General features: G+C 41.1%; 3 protein-coding genes across 4 annotated transcripts; all 3 read right to left on the bottom strand.

The window, feature by feature from the left end:
- Positions 1-3,039: 3,039 nt before the first annotated feature.
- Positions 3,040-5,052, bottom strand: LOC130137439 (peroxidase 4-like). 2 transcript variants are annotated; one of them, XM_056308739.1, is made up of 3 exons: positions 4,713-5,052; positions 4,000-4,191; positions 3,040-3,910 (listed from the first exon to the last, which is right to left on the bottom strand). In XM_056308739.1, the coding sequence occupies exons 1-3, from the start codon at positions 4,941-4,943 to the stop codon at positions 3,716-3,718; spliced, it is 618 nt and encodes a 205-aa protein (XP_056164714.1). In that variant the 5' UTR covers positions 4,944-5,052; the 3' UTR covers positions 3,040-3,715. The 2 variants fall into 2 exon arrangements, 1 of the variants encoding a protein (XP_056164714.1); XR_008815878.1 differs by having other exon boundaries at positions 3,783-4,545; positions 4,713-4,837.
- On the bottom strand, positions 3,224-3,647 carry LOC130137344 (peroxidase 4-like). The gene is made up of 2 exons (XM_056308146.1): positions 3,637-3,647; positions 3,224-3,575 (listed from the first exon to the last, which is right to left on the bottom strand). The coding sequence occupies exons 1-2, from the start codon at positions 3,645-3,647 to the stop codon at positions 3,224-3,226; spliced, it is 363 nt and encodes a 120-aa protein (XP_056164121.1).
- Positions 5,053-11,173: 6,121 nt separating the features above from the next.
- Positions 11,174-13,078, bottom strand: LOC130137343 (peroxidase P7-like). The gene is made up of 4 exons (XM_056308145.1): positions 12,648-13,078; positions 12,370-12,561; positions 12,107-12,272; positions 11,174-11,574 (listed from the first exon to the last, which is right to left on the bottom strand). Exons 1-4 carry the CDS (start codon positions 12,873-12,875, stop codon positions 11,174-11,176), a joined length of 987 nt encoding a protein of 328 aa, XP_056164120.1. The 5' UTR covers positions 12,876-13,078.
- Positions 13,079-13,569: the final 491 nt, after the last annotated feature.

Below are 13,569 nucleotides of genomic sequence, written 5' to 3'. Positions count from 1 at the left end.
GCGGTTCTCAAGGCGACAAGGGGTTCAGCAGGTGACCTAACACGTAGAGTCATTAAAGTACATGGCGATTCGACGTTCAGAAAGATGAAAAGTCTAGTTTGCTAAAGTACATGGCGAGTCATGAAAGTACATGGCGATTCGACCTAACCAATTTGGATCTTATGTCAAAGACTGATATGAGGTCACTGTTCATAGGTTTGCTAAATGACAATTCACAGTGATTTAATTTTTCTTTAGGTTTAGCTCCACCCAAGTGAGTTTGGTAGAGGAGCTGTGGTGAATAAATCTGACACAATTCAAGGTCGATGAATAGTGTAGATATTCATGTTTATGTCTCATTCTGAAGTATACGCTTCATGGAAATTTGAATGTTGACACGCACGCTTGAATATATAGAGTTTTTCGATACTCTACTTTTTGAAGTCTACCAATTAAGTCACATGATGGTTTAACATGGCCAACATAAAAACTGTCTTACTTGATCTTTCATATTCTTTAGACGTGAAATTCTTAATGCGACAACTTAAAAAAGTCTAGTTGTTTAGACAAATCAAATTAAATGACCGGCAAACCATATAGATATGTACGAAAGGACACAAATAGCATGAACCATTCATGTGTACACAGCACACAATTTAGCACGAATAAAAACTCAAGACTACCTACTATCATCGTATTAACTAAAAAGAACAATGAAAATCTGGATATTTCTAGCTAGGAAGGGGGGAAATATTACCTACACTTGATTCATAAACACTTTAAGTCACGTACACATATATATTACTACATGTGATGGATCTACGGTTGAATAGTTAATGGTCGTGCCAGCTAAAAGGTGGATGATATACACATTGTGTTCTGATGATGATGGGTGTGGTTTCCTTGGCGTGTGGACATCAACCAGCTTAGCGGGAAGGAGTGAAGCAATTAAAGATCCGTGTGGTATCAATCGTGCTCCATTCTCTCTTCATTCACTCTCTCTCTCTCTCTCTCTTATATATTTTCCTTATTTTTTTCTTTTTGATTTTCTTCACCATTTCTTTCTCGTTCGGTTCATTACATGGAGTCATTCAAATCAATTATTAATATGACTAGCGTATTGAATATCACATATGGTCTCCATCGTGCCAAAGTTTCTCGAATCCAAATGAGATGTGATGTTATTTGGTCTTAAGTCGTGGTTGCTTGAGTTAGTGGCATCTTCTAGTCCGGGTACAACCCTCCTTGAATTCCACACATTTGTAACACACTCTCTCTCTCTCTCTCTCTCTCTCTCTCTCTCTCTCTCTCTCTCTCTCTCTCTCTCTCTCTCTCTCTCTCTCTCTCTCTCTCTCTCTCTCTCTCTCTCTCTCTCTCTCTCTCTCTCTCTCTCTCTCTCTCTCTCTATATATATATATATATTATGATGTTTATAAAATATCATATCGTACATTAACGATGGAAATTAGTTTAATTCACAAAACATTTGATTATGATCCATGTGCACTTGTGGATGATGCGTAATTTTCTCAATCTAAACATGTCGCTAGAGTACTGTCACTCGAGTAAAAAGTGCATTTTGTAGATGGACTGGTTATAAAACTTAAGATGTGGAACATTTTCATGACCATCGCCAGTGAAAAATCTATCTCCGCAGATAATGCCATCGAATTTAGTTATCTATGTGCGGTTCAAAATCTATTTATGGAACAATTCATTCTCGAATGCATACATGATTAGATATTAACACCGCAAGTGAAGGTTACAATGACCCATCTAAAATAACTTTCCTTAATTTGTGTCACCCTTTCCTTCTATCTTTACCTCCCAAATGGCATAAGATCATGGTTTTGAAGAAACATTTATTTTTCTTTCTGCTAACTATTATTAAAATTCAGTGTATGATGTCGCTGATGAGCAGAGAGAAAGGTCTCCATCTTTCCAAGTTACTTCGGAGAGCATCCATTTGCATATTAAAAATTCTTCTGGGGAATGATGGACATGCTTGAAGGCTTCCTCTTGCTGAGAGACGACATTAAACAATTATACAAAGCAGAAGTGACCTGAGGAAAACCTTTGGAGAATATAGTAAAGTTCTTGACTGCTGGCATTATGTGGGTTGACAACTTCAGAGAATCTCTGATAGATCATTATGTCACCTCATACTATATGTTAAAAAAAATAAAATAGAATTAGGGTTTGGGATTTTCATGCGGCGCTTAAATTGCTAACCCAGATTGTTTAGATGAGGACCCCAGATTGGCTCCTCAATTAAGGGTTTACACGTAGGAGATTCCATAAGTATTTATCTATTTTCCTATCAAATGATAAGTGTTAACTCGAGGTCGAGGCAATATATAAGCTAAGGGCCTGCGTGTTGTTATACAATCTTACTCCCTAGGCCATCTGGGGTAGCATCCATCCGTCCATCTCTGCAGGCCGTCCTTGTTTAGAAATCCATGTAATTTATTGCCTTAGCTTGATTGATTTCAATGCTTACATATGGAGCACATCAGCATGATGTTCGAGTTTTTACACACTGATGGACACTTCCTAGCGTCATCACTAAAACCCTAGCTTCCTCTCCAAAGAATATGACAAAAAGACGTCTCAATTTCAACCATATCATGGCACGATGATAGTATCATATGAAATTATGAACGTCGAGCGATATTTGGAAAGTTACGATAGTGGATTTCAAGGTGTAATTATGATCGTTCAATTTGAGAGAAAGGGCTTCGTTGATGTAAATTGCCTTATTGGCTAGTTTTTGACTTGGTTTGTTGTTCGCTTTGATGTAAGTTTAAATGCCTAATTCAAATTGTTGCTCAAATATTTATTGACAAGAAAAGATTGTGCTACTATACCAGATGAGTGCAAAGGCAGGCTGGGCCAATTCATTGGGTCAACTGGCCTTTTCTTCATAATAACGGGCTTACTTGGTCATGATTTCAATATTGGGCCTTTTCTTCACTCACGAGCACTCGGCATGTCTTGAAATTTATACGCGTGTCATGAGATAAATGGTATTTATGCAGATTTGTTGAGCCCTAGAAGTGATTGTCAAATTTGAAATTGCATCAAGAATGTAATTACTACCGCAAGAAAGCAGCTTCAAATGCAGGCACCACACCAACCAAAAAGCCCCAAAAAAGAGAGAGAAAAAGCAAAAAAAAAAAAACAGCAAGAAGAGAAAGAGTCTTCATCAGGCAAGACATTGGGCCTCTCTCCAAATCAAAGGGCCTCAATTGACCCTCCTACAGTTCCTCCGAATCTCACCATTGGATCCGGTGAGGGACTTGACGTCGCCCATCCTTGTGATGGAGACCACGAAGTCCTTGTCGAAGGCGACCGGGCTTCTGCTGTAGAGCTTCACGAGCGAGTCGGCGGGCCCGCCGTTGAAGAGCTGTTGGTCCGAGTGAAGAAGGCCTCGTCTCTGGACAAGGTTGTAATAGCAGCTGTGGTCGAACGTTATCGGGCTACGGAAGTCGAGCGGGGCCAGATTGTCGTCGTCGATGCTGTTGACGCCGGGGCAGCCGAGCTTCCTCGTTTGGGCCAGCAGCACGTCGATGTCGGTCTCGTTGTAGACCCAGTCCCTGAAGTTTGTGCATCACGATAGTCCAACCGTGTGGGGCTCCTTGAAATGGCGCAAAAAACACGTATTGCATCGAACGAGCTCTTAATCTTATGTTTCCGATTCGAGAAAGTAGATCTTAATCGTACTCTTATGCATCGATCATGCAAGATTAATTACACTAAAATTACCAGCGAAAGCCACAAGGTCCCTGATATTGAGACCGACATTTTGGAAGGAGGAGATTAATTTCTTGAGGTCCGAAGTTGGTGGGGGGATGCTCTCATTAGCAGCAGCTTGGCTTGCACTTCTTGCATCTCTTCTTCCCAGCTTCACTGGCCACCACGGCCCTCCAAGCTATCTTGATAATCCAAGGGAACTAATTTAGAACATCGCAAATCTCTACTAATGCCATACTAACTGCTAGTTGAGTTCAGACAATTGACTATCACGACGGAGTCTCGCGCGATAATTGCCAACAAATCGGCGCATGAGATGATGCCTGGGCACACACCCTCCACGGCAGACTTAACTTGGTCGACCACTTCGAACCCTTGCACTAAATGGACGTTCGGAGCAGCATTTTTCTCTCCGGTGAAAGTAGGTGTATCGTCCAGAAGAATTGATCCGTCGCAGCCCTGATACAGCGCGACATCAAATGCGTTTTAACAGTAATATGTATTCTGTCAGCTATAGGTGTGCAGTCTGCTTGCTGAAGGGCGTTACATTATGACTTATTGTAGCTCAGGCTTTCATATTTAGTTCCTTATGATCTTGGGACAATGTACTAGACGTTGAGCTCTTGCCACTTTGAACGATGAACAACCATTTAGCCAACTTAAATCCGGAGTGCCTTAGAAGGTGGGGTTCACGTATAACAAGCGAATTTACCTATTGAAGCCGGCTAGCTAAATGGTTGCATAGAGATATGAGATGGTACCAACAAACATTGCCTTATGCTATTTGATTCATAATGACCATACTGCACAGCACTGGATCATGAAAAGAGTTACACCAAGTGAACTGGTTATAAACCATACTGCATGATGCATGCACGCACGATGTATCACACATACGAGAACGACGAGTGCAGAGTTAGAATAATGCATGTCGAAAGATTCTGAAACGCAACAAAGTCTGGAAGGGATTGAAAATTTACATTGACGAAGCAATCGTGGAAGAACAAGCGAAGCAGTGAGGCACCCATCTGAGCCTCCCTCGCTATAGCTGCTCCCACGGTTAGCCTCACCGTGGGGAAGAGGACGGGGCAAGATCTGGTGTAATAGTCGAAGGAAAGTTGCGCACTCGCGCTTGCACCGATCAAGACCCAAACGCAAGCCGAAGTCAAAACGGCCATTGAAAATGAAGCACTAGTGGTAGAAGAAGCCATTCGGTAACACTTGAAGAGATACCAAACTGATGAACCGGGTGCGAGGTGAGCTTGGTGGGCTTGGGATTTTATAGCGAGGAAGAGATGATCTTCAGGACATTTGAGTACTCTAGATTCATGATAGTGCATGCCCATTTCTTTCTTTTAATAAATGAATGAATTAAGAGATAGATCATTGAGAAAGGAATTTGGATGGTCGATCGTTTAAGCAAAACTTTTGGTGAAGTATGGCCAAATGAGGCCACAATTATATGGAGTTGGTAGATACTTCGATAGCCGTCTCTGTGAGGGGACCTAGTAATTTAATGAGACCTCCACAATAATGTCGCATCAACTACACATAAGAAGAGATTATTCATGGGATAGGTAAATCGGAGGCAGAAATTTACTTCTAAACTTGAGGAAACTTGCGGCTCTTTTTTTACCACCTCGAATTCAATTTGGAGAACCACTCAAAAGCCATCTACCCTCTGCAATTAGTGGATGTAGATTTTACTTGTTATAGGCGAATCTTTATTCTCTACATCAACAAGATGCTCTAGCAACGTAAGATGGGGCCCAAAAATAAGTTCCTAATTCGAGCAACATTAATTCCAAAGATTATAAAAGTGGATACAAGACTATGTACCTAAGATAGAGATGGCTGTTACTGATGTAGCTAATAGTCCACCTACATTCATAACAATGGACATAGTGCAAATCAATGTTCGGCTCAGAAAGGAAGGCAATAACTTCCTAGTTTTCTCAGCTGGCTAAATGATAGAGAAGTTCATATTAATATTGCAACCATACTAGCAGCTATAATTTTTTGTACAAAGATGTGTGTAATAAGTAATGGAGCATTGTTGAAAATATGTCTTGAGTTTGCGCTCGAAAAAAAGGTTTCTTAACTTTAATGTGTATAATATTTGAGTGGTTATCTAGTTTGAAAAGGTTTCCTGTTTTGGATTCACATTCTTGTCTATATAAGAAGTGGGCCTTATTTGTGAAGAGAAATCTAAGAGGAGCTTATGCTTGTAAATTACATCACGAGTTTGAAGCCGTGAAATTCTTGTGTTAAGATTTATTGTAATTCCTTTGTGAGATTGATAGATTATTTCGTTAGGAATTATGAGGGCTAAATACAAAGAGTGTTTGAGTGACTCGAGTGTGATTGTAATATCCGTTATGTCTGTTGGGAGCGCGCAATAGAAGTCCAATACCTTCACTCGGAGAGATCGCCAAGAGGTAGCCCAAGTCCAAGCCTCTTAATATATCCAGTCGAATCCATTTTCACTAAAAAGCTTAAGTTAATGAGTTATGGGTCAATTAGGATATATTAATTGTTTCGCACCACACCAATTTTCTAATATGGAAACTCTCTTACACAAATCACCCGTAGATATAAACAATTTCCCCTTCATGTCTGTTAGGTTTTGCTTTTCCTTACTTCAGGTATCCTTCTGCATTAATTAATCTCAACTTGAATCTTCAAAGCGCTTCTTCATTCCTGGGCCCATGTTGCTACACCATAACACCTATCACTCGGAAATCATTTTGGTCACTAGATTCCTTTTTTGAGATGTTCACCAAGCACCGGAACAAATTAGGGCTCCACCAATCTATCATTGGCTCTAATATCATGTGTTGTAAAATTAATGCAAAAACGCTAACGGGATCTTGCAATTAAATCAACGCGAAAACACAAGAGAAACGATATATATTGTTGATATATACCATGACAACCAAGATGCGATATATCTAGCATATAGTCCAGTTTATTACGAGCGAGCGAAGCATATTGATACTAGGTACAATTTCATTCAAGATGTCTTAGCGAAGGGTAAGGTTGTTGTGAAGAAGATCGTGACAGCAAAGTATCCGGCAGACATGATGACTAGGCTCCTTCTTTTGGCAAAGCTCAAGCTTTGTTTGGGGTCAATTAGTGTTTGTAGAGTGAGCACTTGTTGGGGCGTTGGGGAAGCTGGTATGGATGATGAACACTATGACTTGATCGTTGAAACCTAATTGGCAACCCATTTAGTTATATATCGTATAAAAAAATTTAGAGATCGACCTCGATCCCTTATAATATATATAGACACACACATATTAAAATTACATTAGGCATTATGCACTCTATAACATTGCATTTAGGACTAAACTTATCCCATTTCAAATTTTTCTTAAAAAAATAACCTGGCCGTGAAGGGGAGAGATGAGGCTTAACAAAAATTCAAAGTGTGAGCGGAATTCGGTGGATTTGGGTTAGGAATTTTAAAAAAATAAATAAAAAAAATTGAATTTTGAATTTGAAAGCGGAGCCATTTCCGTTTGAAATTCTGCATGGATTAGACGATTCCCCTTTCTTCGGATGATCAGCATCGGTAGAGCAAATTTAATCTGCTATTATATTGGGAAGTTTTTGTTGATGAAAACCTCCGTCTCTATAGATAGAGAACCGGGCAACCCACGAAAAGGAGGGGAGGCGATCGTAAAAGGGGTGCAACGTTTAGAGAAAAAGAAACAACACGGAACCTTTGCCACCTCTCTCGGTCGCTCCAGTGATTTCAAGCAATCTTATTTACTACGAGCGTTCGAAGTTCGACGCGCCGCTGCGCTTGTTGCCGCTCCTCCGCCTGCACTGCCGCAGCAGCCTCGGCAAAGCTCAGTAGCTTCGACTGAGACTCTACCGTGCCAAATCGCGCGCCACTCTCGTGCCCGTGACTCCTCTGATGAGCACTACAATTCAGGCGAATCTCCACAAAGGTTCCAGTCCTCCCGACGATCTCTAGGTGCATTGCGGTTCTACTCCAGTGGTGGTGCCACCGTGTTGTCACCTAAATTTTTGCACAAAGATCGTTTCTACGTATTTTCGAAAAAACTAGAACTTAGTTTTCCATAAAAATATTTCATGTCAAATTCTCGCATATAGATTACCTAGGCATTTAATATAGTTTTTAAATATAATTATTTTTCTTGATTTCTACTTTCCAAAAAAGAGAGAGTTGGGGCCGAGGATATGAATGTGACTAGCCAAGCCCTGGGGGTCGGATTGCAATTGAACCAGCCAGTGTGGGCCAAAATGTAATTCTCATAAGTTGGGCGACCAATTTGCAAATTTTACAAAATTGCTCAAACCCGTGAATAATAATTTTTATCATTTTGACCCCTAATTAAGGTTGAAATTGAGATTAGGCCAGGTCGCATTGATCAAATAAAGCCAAAAGGACCAAATTGAATCAAATTGGTCATTTCGGGTAAGAAGATGGCCAACTTTGACAGACTTTCTTGCAAAATCGAGCTAAGTGATGGATTAAGGCACTCAAACCAGCTGCCAGACCTCCAATCCACGATTTGGTAACAATTTGAAGCTGCTGAGCAAGCAAATTTGTGGCCCCACCACATCCTACTCGGCTGCCCAATCAGCATTATATCTGGTTGAGGTGGAAGAAAAATCACCAGGTGTGCAAATTGACTAAAATTGGCTATGGATAAGCTGATGAAGGGGCGCGAGATTCTCAACTAAATTGGCTAGCACAGCAGCGGTACAAGTTAAAGAGTTGGTGAAGCAACTCAGTTGGCATCCTTGGTGTGTGGGCAAGTAACGACTAAAAGCTGGCTTAAGCTCTCTGAAGCACGTTCTTTAAAGGCATTAAAGGTTGGAGACAAGAGGCACTTGGCAGAGGTCTCCGCTACCCCCAAAAACTACTGAAAAAAACAACTTCAACTCAGAAATTTCAGACGGACCCATTGAGAGAAAACCCGATTTTCACAAACTTTCAGCCAAAGCTAGCCAAAACCTTCAACTTGAGAGCAAAAGTACACTTGAAGATATTTCCAACCATAGGTCGCACGTCCCAAATGGAGATAGAGAAGGCCTCCTAGAGCCCCCGAAAAATACTCTCTGGGGGGGGGGGGGGTAGGGAAGAAGTTTGAAATTTTTCGAAGTGTGTGTTGGAGGGTTGGACGTGAGCGAGATTTTAAAGGTGAAAATTACCGAAAAAATCTCAAACCTATTTAAATTGTGCCAATTTAGCCTTAAACAATTTTTTTAATAATTGAATCCTAGACCTTTTGCACTTGTGCTAATTCAGTCTATTTTGACCAATTTTGGCAGTTGTCTTACATGGCGCGGCAGTGTCGATGCAAAATCTTTTAAATAATATTTTAATATTTTTCGATTTATTTATTTATTTTCCCTTCTTTTTTCTTTTCTTCTTCCCTTCCTTCTTCCTCCGGTCGGTTGCCGGACCTATCGGCCAGAGGCGAGGGCATACGAGGTCAATATTAAAATATTGCTGGTGGAATCGTTGGACTCGCCTAATTGTTGGTGGGCATGAACGATATGATCTCGAAAGAGGGCTTATTGCTGCAGGGCTTCTTCGCGGGCTCCGCATGCATGGTGAACGACGGATTGAACAGAGATGATTCCTGCTTGGCGGAGAATCAAAATTAGCATCGCAATCCGCCATCGAAAATCGCAGGAAGCGGGGAAATTGACTTGACGGTGCAGTTTCGGCAAATCAAGAGCTCGATAGGTGATGATGATGATCGAGAAAATAGGGAGCTTGGGAGGGTTCGTTTTGACAGTTCACCTTGCGAGGCCGATGTGCAATCGAAATAAAATGGCGGAGGGACGAAATGAAGAAGGCGGAGGAGAAAATTTGTGGAGGAGCTGCTTTGAAAGTCGTAGGCACAGATGCAAGAAGAAGATGATGAAGATTATTAAGGATTTTCCAAATTTTCGTCAATTTGGGAGGTGGGGGCTACACATACAAACAACCAAACACTGCTTTTCTTTAAGAAATAAAAAAATTTAAAAAATAAATAGGTCTAGTTTCAATTTTATGGAACCGGGAATCAGATTGGCACTCTCGGGAATCGCCAAAACCGACCAGTCTGGTCTGGTCTGGGTGGTTGTTGGATTGGTCGGTTCCCAGTTCGGTCGGTCCGTGTTGCTCACCCCTAATTCCGTTGGGGACTTGGTTATAAACATTAGTGGACTTAGGCCATAAAAATTGGTTGGTTGATTACTAACTTGGTTTACCTTGATTACACATGTCAAAGTCGAGTGAAAAACGAGGTTAGTTCAGTAACAATGTATTAAGTGTTTTTGTAGGTTGGGAGTTATAAGGGGTGAAGTGAATGTCAACCCCTTGGTTTGGAGGTGATGTTAAGATGTATGGAATATATGTGGAGATTATATAGAGGCGGTGTTTGCTCTCATTACAATGTATGCTTTGATTGTCTTAGCACTTCACTTTGTACACACAACTCGCGGTCAAAAATCCCCATCCGCATTAGGAAGCCATTAGGAGGTATTTTGAATGGAATCCGTGTGGGGAAATACTTGTGGTAATCCATTCTCAATTCTGTTCGCTTTTATTAGTAAAAAGTGCACCGTCTGTCTTTAGTAGCGGAAAGTAAACTCTAAATACTCATGGAAATACTCGTGTTTGCTTTGAAAATTAGGGATCGGATTCGATTCCTAATTTTTCATGCGATAAATGACTAGGTGTAATAATTAAAATTTAGATGTCAACAAAGCTCTTTCTTTTAGGCTGCACAACATCGGGAGATTTGTGTCCAGAGTTTTATATCCAATTGAGTTAAATATTTGTAAACATTTTGGGCTTGGGTGTAATCCAGGTGTGGAAAACATTTGAGTGTGTGAGTGATTTTGACTTCGATTATCCAATTATAGGGGATTATTTGCCGCTGGCTCTCCCTGTGGAGTAAGTATCGACACTCGAACCGACCACTTAAATCTTTGGTGTTCTTTATTAGTCCTCGTTCATTTTTGTGGTGATTTCGCATTGACTTAAATCGCAAAATTCGATTTTTTCCGCGTTAATTTTACAACAATGTCGCTTAATCAATAGTGAAATTCTTGGATGCTCTCCTCATCCACGTAAGTCACATTAATCAAACCATGTAAATTTGGTGTTCAATTTATTTACTTTTTTTGTTATTTCATTCTTCGATTGCTTGCTTTTCGCAACAACCTTTAAGTCAGAATTGCTCAAGAGCATGGAAACTCAGAATATCCAAACTCAAAACAGTTGACGGAATCTCGACAGGATTGTTATTACAATATTCGACTCTGACAATTCCATCTCGACACTCACACAATAGCAAAAACTTCAAATGCAAACGACAAAATGAATACCAGCTAAATAGAACTCGATCAAAGAGAAATTACATTACATAAATTCCATATTAAGGAGTATAAATGGCCCCTAATTTTATCAATAATTATTAACCCTCCTACAGTTCTTCCTGATCTGACCGTTGGATCCGGTGAGGGGCTTCATGTCGCCCATATTGATCATGGCGGCCGCAAAGTCCTTGAAGAAGGTGTCTTGGCTTTTGGCGTAAGTCCTGACGAGGGAGTCGGTGTACCCGGCGCCGTTGAAGAGCTGTTGGTCGGAGTGGAGGAGGCCTCTTTTCTTCATGAGGTTGAGGAAGTAGGTGTTGTCGAACGATGTAGCGCTCTGATAGTCGAGCCCGTCCGTGTTGTTGTCGCCGTTGCCGGTGACGCTTGGGCAGTTGCTCTGCATCACATGGGCAAATGAGCTGTCGATGTTGCTCTCGTTGTAGATCCTGGCCCGGAAGTTAATGCATCTCGCTTGCCCAACTGTGTGCGCTCCTGAGTATTTAAGGGGACACACAAATAAGAATTCAATCGAGCAATTTGGATCTTATAAAAATATCGAGAATATTGTATAGACTCGGTCTATGGGAGATGAGGGGGGAAAAACCAATTAAAATGCAGAATTTGCATGAAAACTTCTGTTCTTTAGTAGGATTTAGTGTGGATCTCATGAATTCTTGAAACTTGATTGATTATACCTAATCGATTTAGTTTGCGTGGTACTTGCTTGTAAAAAAAATCATATCTTGCTGGATTTTTGCAAATAAAGAAATGCTGTGTTTTTTTGTATGTGCCGGTTTTCCTTGTGAAACATGGAATCAATATTACAAAGAGTTTGTATGCTTTTCAAGGGTTTTAAAATTCAATATAGTGAAGATTGCTTAACAACTGCCGCAAAGCACGCCTCAGTAAAAATCATAAAATGCAAGCTAAGCTACATATCATATGGTAGAGAGAGAGAGAGAGAGAGAGAGAGAGAGAGAGAGAGAGAGAGAGAGAGAGAGAGAGAGAGAGAGAGAGAGATCACCGTATAGAGCGACGAGATCCTTTAGACAAAGGCCGTGATTCTGGAAGTTGGAAATGAGAGCGTTGAGGTTATCAGTTGGAGGAGCAAGGTTATTGTTAGCTGCTGCCTGGCTCGTAGTTGTCGCATCTCTCCTTCCCAGCTTCACATCCCACCCTGGCCCTCCCAGCTGTCCCAATTCATTCGCAACAAGTTATTACTCATGCAAAACAATCAGAAGCTTTCATCTCTACTGCTCCATCGCTAGTCGAGTTCCGATGACTTACTATCTCAACGGAGTCTCTGGAGATAATCGCCAGCAGATCAGCACACGAGACGATGCCGGGGCACACTTCCTCCACGGCGGACTTAATCTTGTCCACCACATCGAACCCTCGCAAGGAATTTTTGTTTGGGATTGCGTTCTTCTCTCCGGTGAAAGTAGGCGTGTCGTCCAAGAGGTTCGATCCGTCGCAACCCTGGTAAATAAACCATGAGTATGGGTTGGTCTTAAGTATTGGGGAAGAATGATGACAAGTTAAAGTGGATGAGAAAGAGAAGTTACGTTGACGAAGCAATCGTGGAAGAACAAGCGGAGGAGCGAGGCGCCCATACGGGCCTCTTCGGCAATCGCTTCTTGCACGATCGACTTCACCGTCGGGAAGAGTTTGGGGCAACTTTCTGCGTAATAGGAAATCGAAAGTTGAGCACTCGTGCCGCCAATAAGGAGCACAACGCAAGCCAAAGTCAAAACAGCCTTTGAAAGTGAAGAAGGCGAGGCCATTTTTTGCATGCTATTAACGAACTGCGTTGTGGGTGTGATGAAGAAAGGACTCGATACGAGTGGGATTATATAGAGAGCGGTTCTCGAGGTGACAAGCGGTGCAGCAAGTGATCTGACACGTAGACTCGTTAAAAGTGCCTAGCGATTCTAGGTTCAGAAAGATAAAAAACAGACAAGATAATCGAGATAGACAAATTCAGACGAGAATATAATATGAGGGATTAGGCACCGATGATGATGATAACCCTCCAAAGGATGTGATAATCTTGTCTAAATGGAGTTGGTGGATTGTTTGTCGAAGGTCTTCTGACAATTTCTCGTGGTCTCCACATGAAACGATAGTAATTATTCGTGGGGTTGGGAAATCGAAGTTGACTTCTAACCGGGTCAAAGTACAGCTTTTCGCAACTCACATTCCTTCAAACTTAAGAGCCGTGTACGCATTTTATTTTTGTGACTTCAATTTCTAAGAGAAGTAGATGCCTAATATATGTCAAATCATAGATCAATAAAGTTCAAATATCGACAATTTCTCCAATTTGTGATATTAACCCTCAGTTTGAGCATCTTGTTTTCATGTGTGAGGCCTATCTTTTCCGTGAGAAAAATTGTTTTAAGGTAATGGCCAATATTGATGAAGGATCACCTTAAGAGTTTAATCCTTAGATTTTTAAGAGGCTAAGCGAGCATAAACATGGTCAAA

Source organism: Syzygium oleosum, unplaced genomic scaffold, assembly GCF_021117445.2.
Source record: "Syzygium oleosum isolate NSW1041296 unplaced genomic scaffold, Sole_v2.1 Sole_v2.02, whole genome shotgun sequence".
Taxonomy (NCBI): domain Eukaryota; kingdom Viridiplantae; phylum Streptophyta; class Magnoliopsida; order Myrtales; family Myrtaceae; genus Syzygium; species Syzygium oleosum.
The sequence above is the reverse complement of the archived record's forward strand: the minus strand, read 5'-3'. Positions and strand labels throughout refer to the sequence as shown.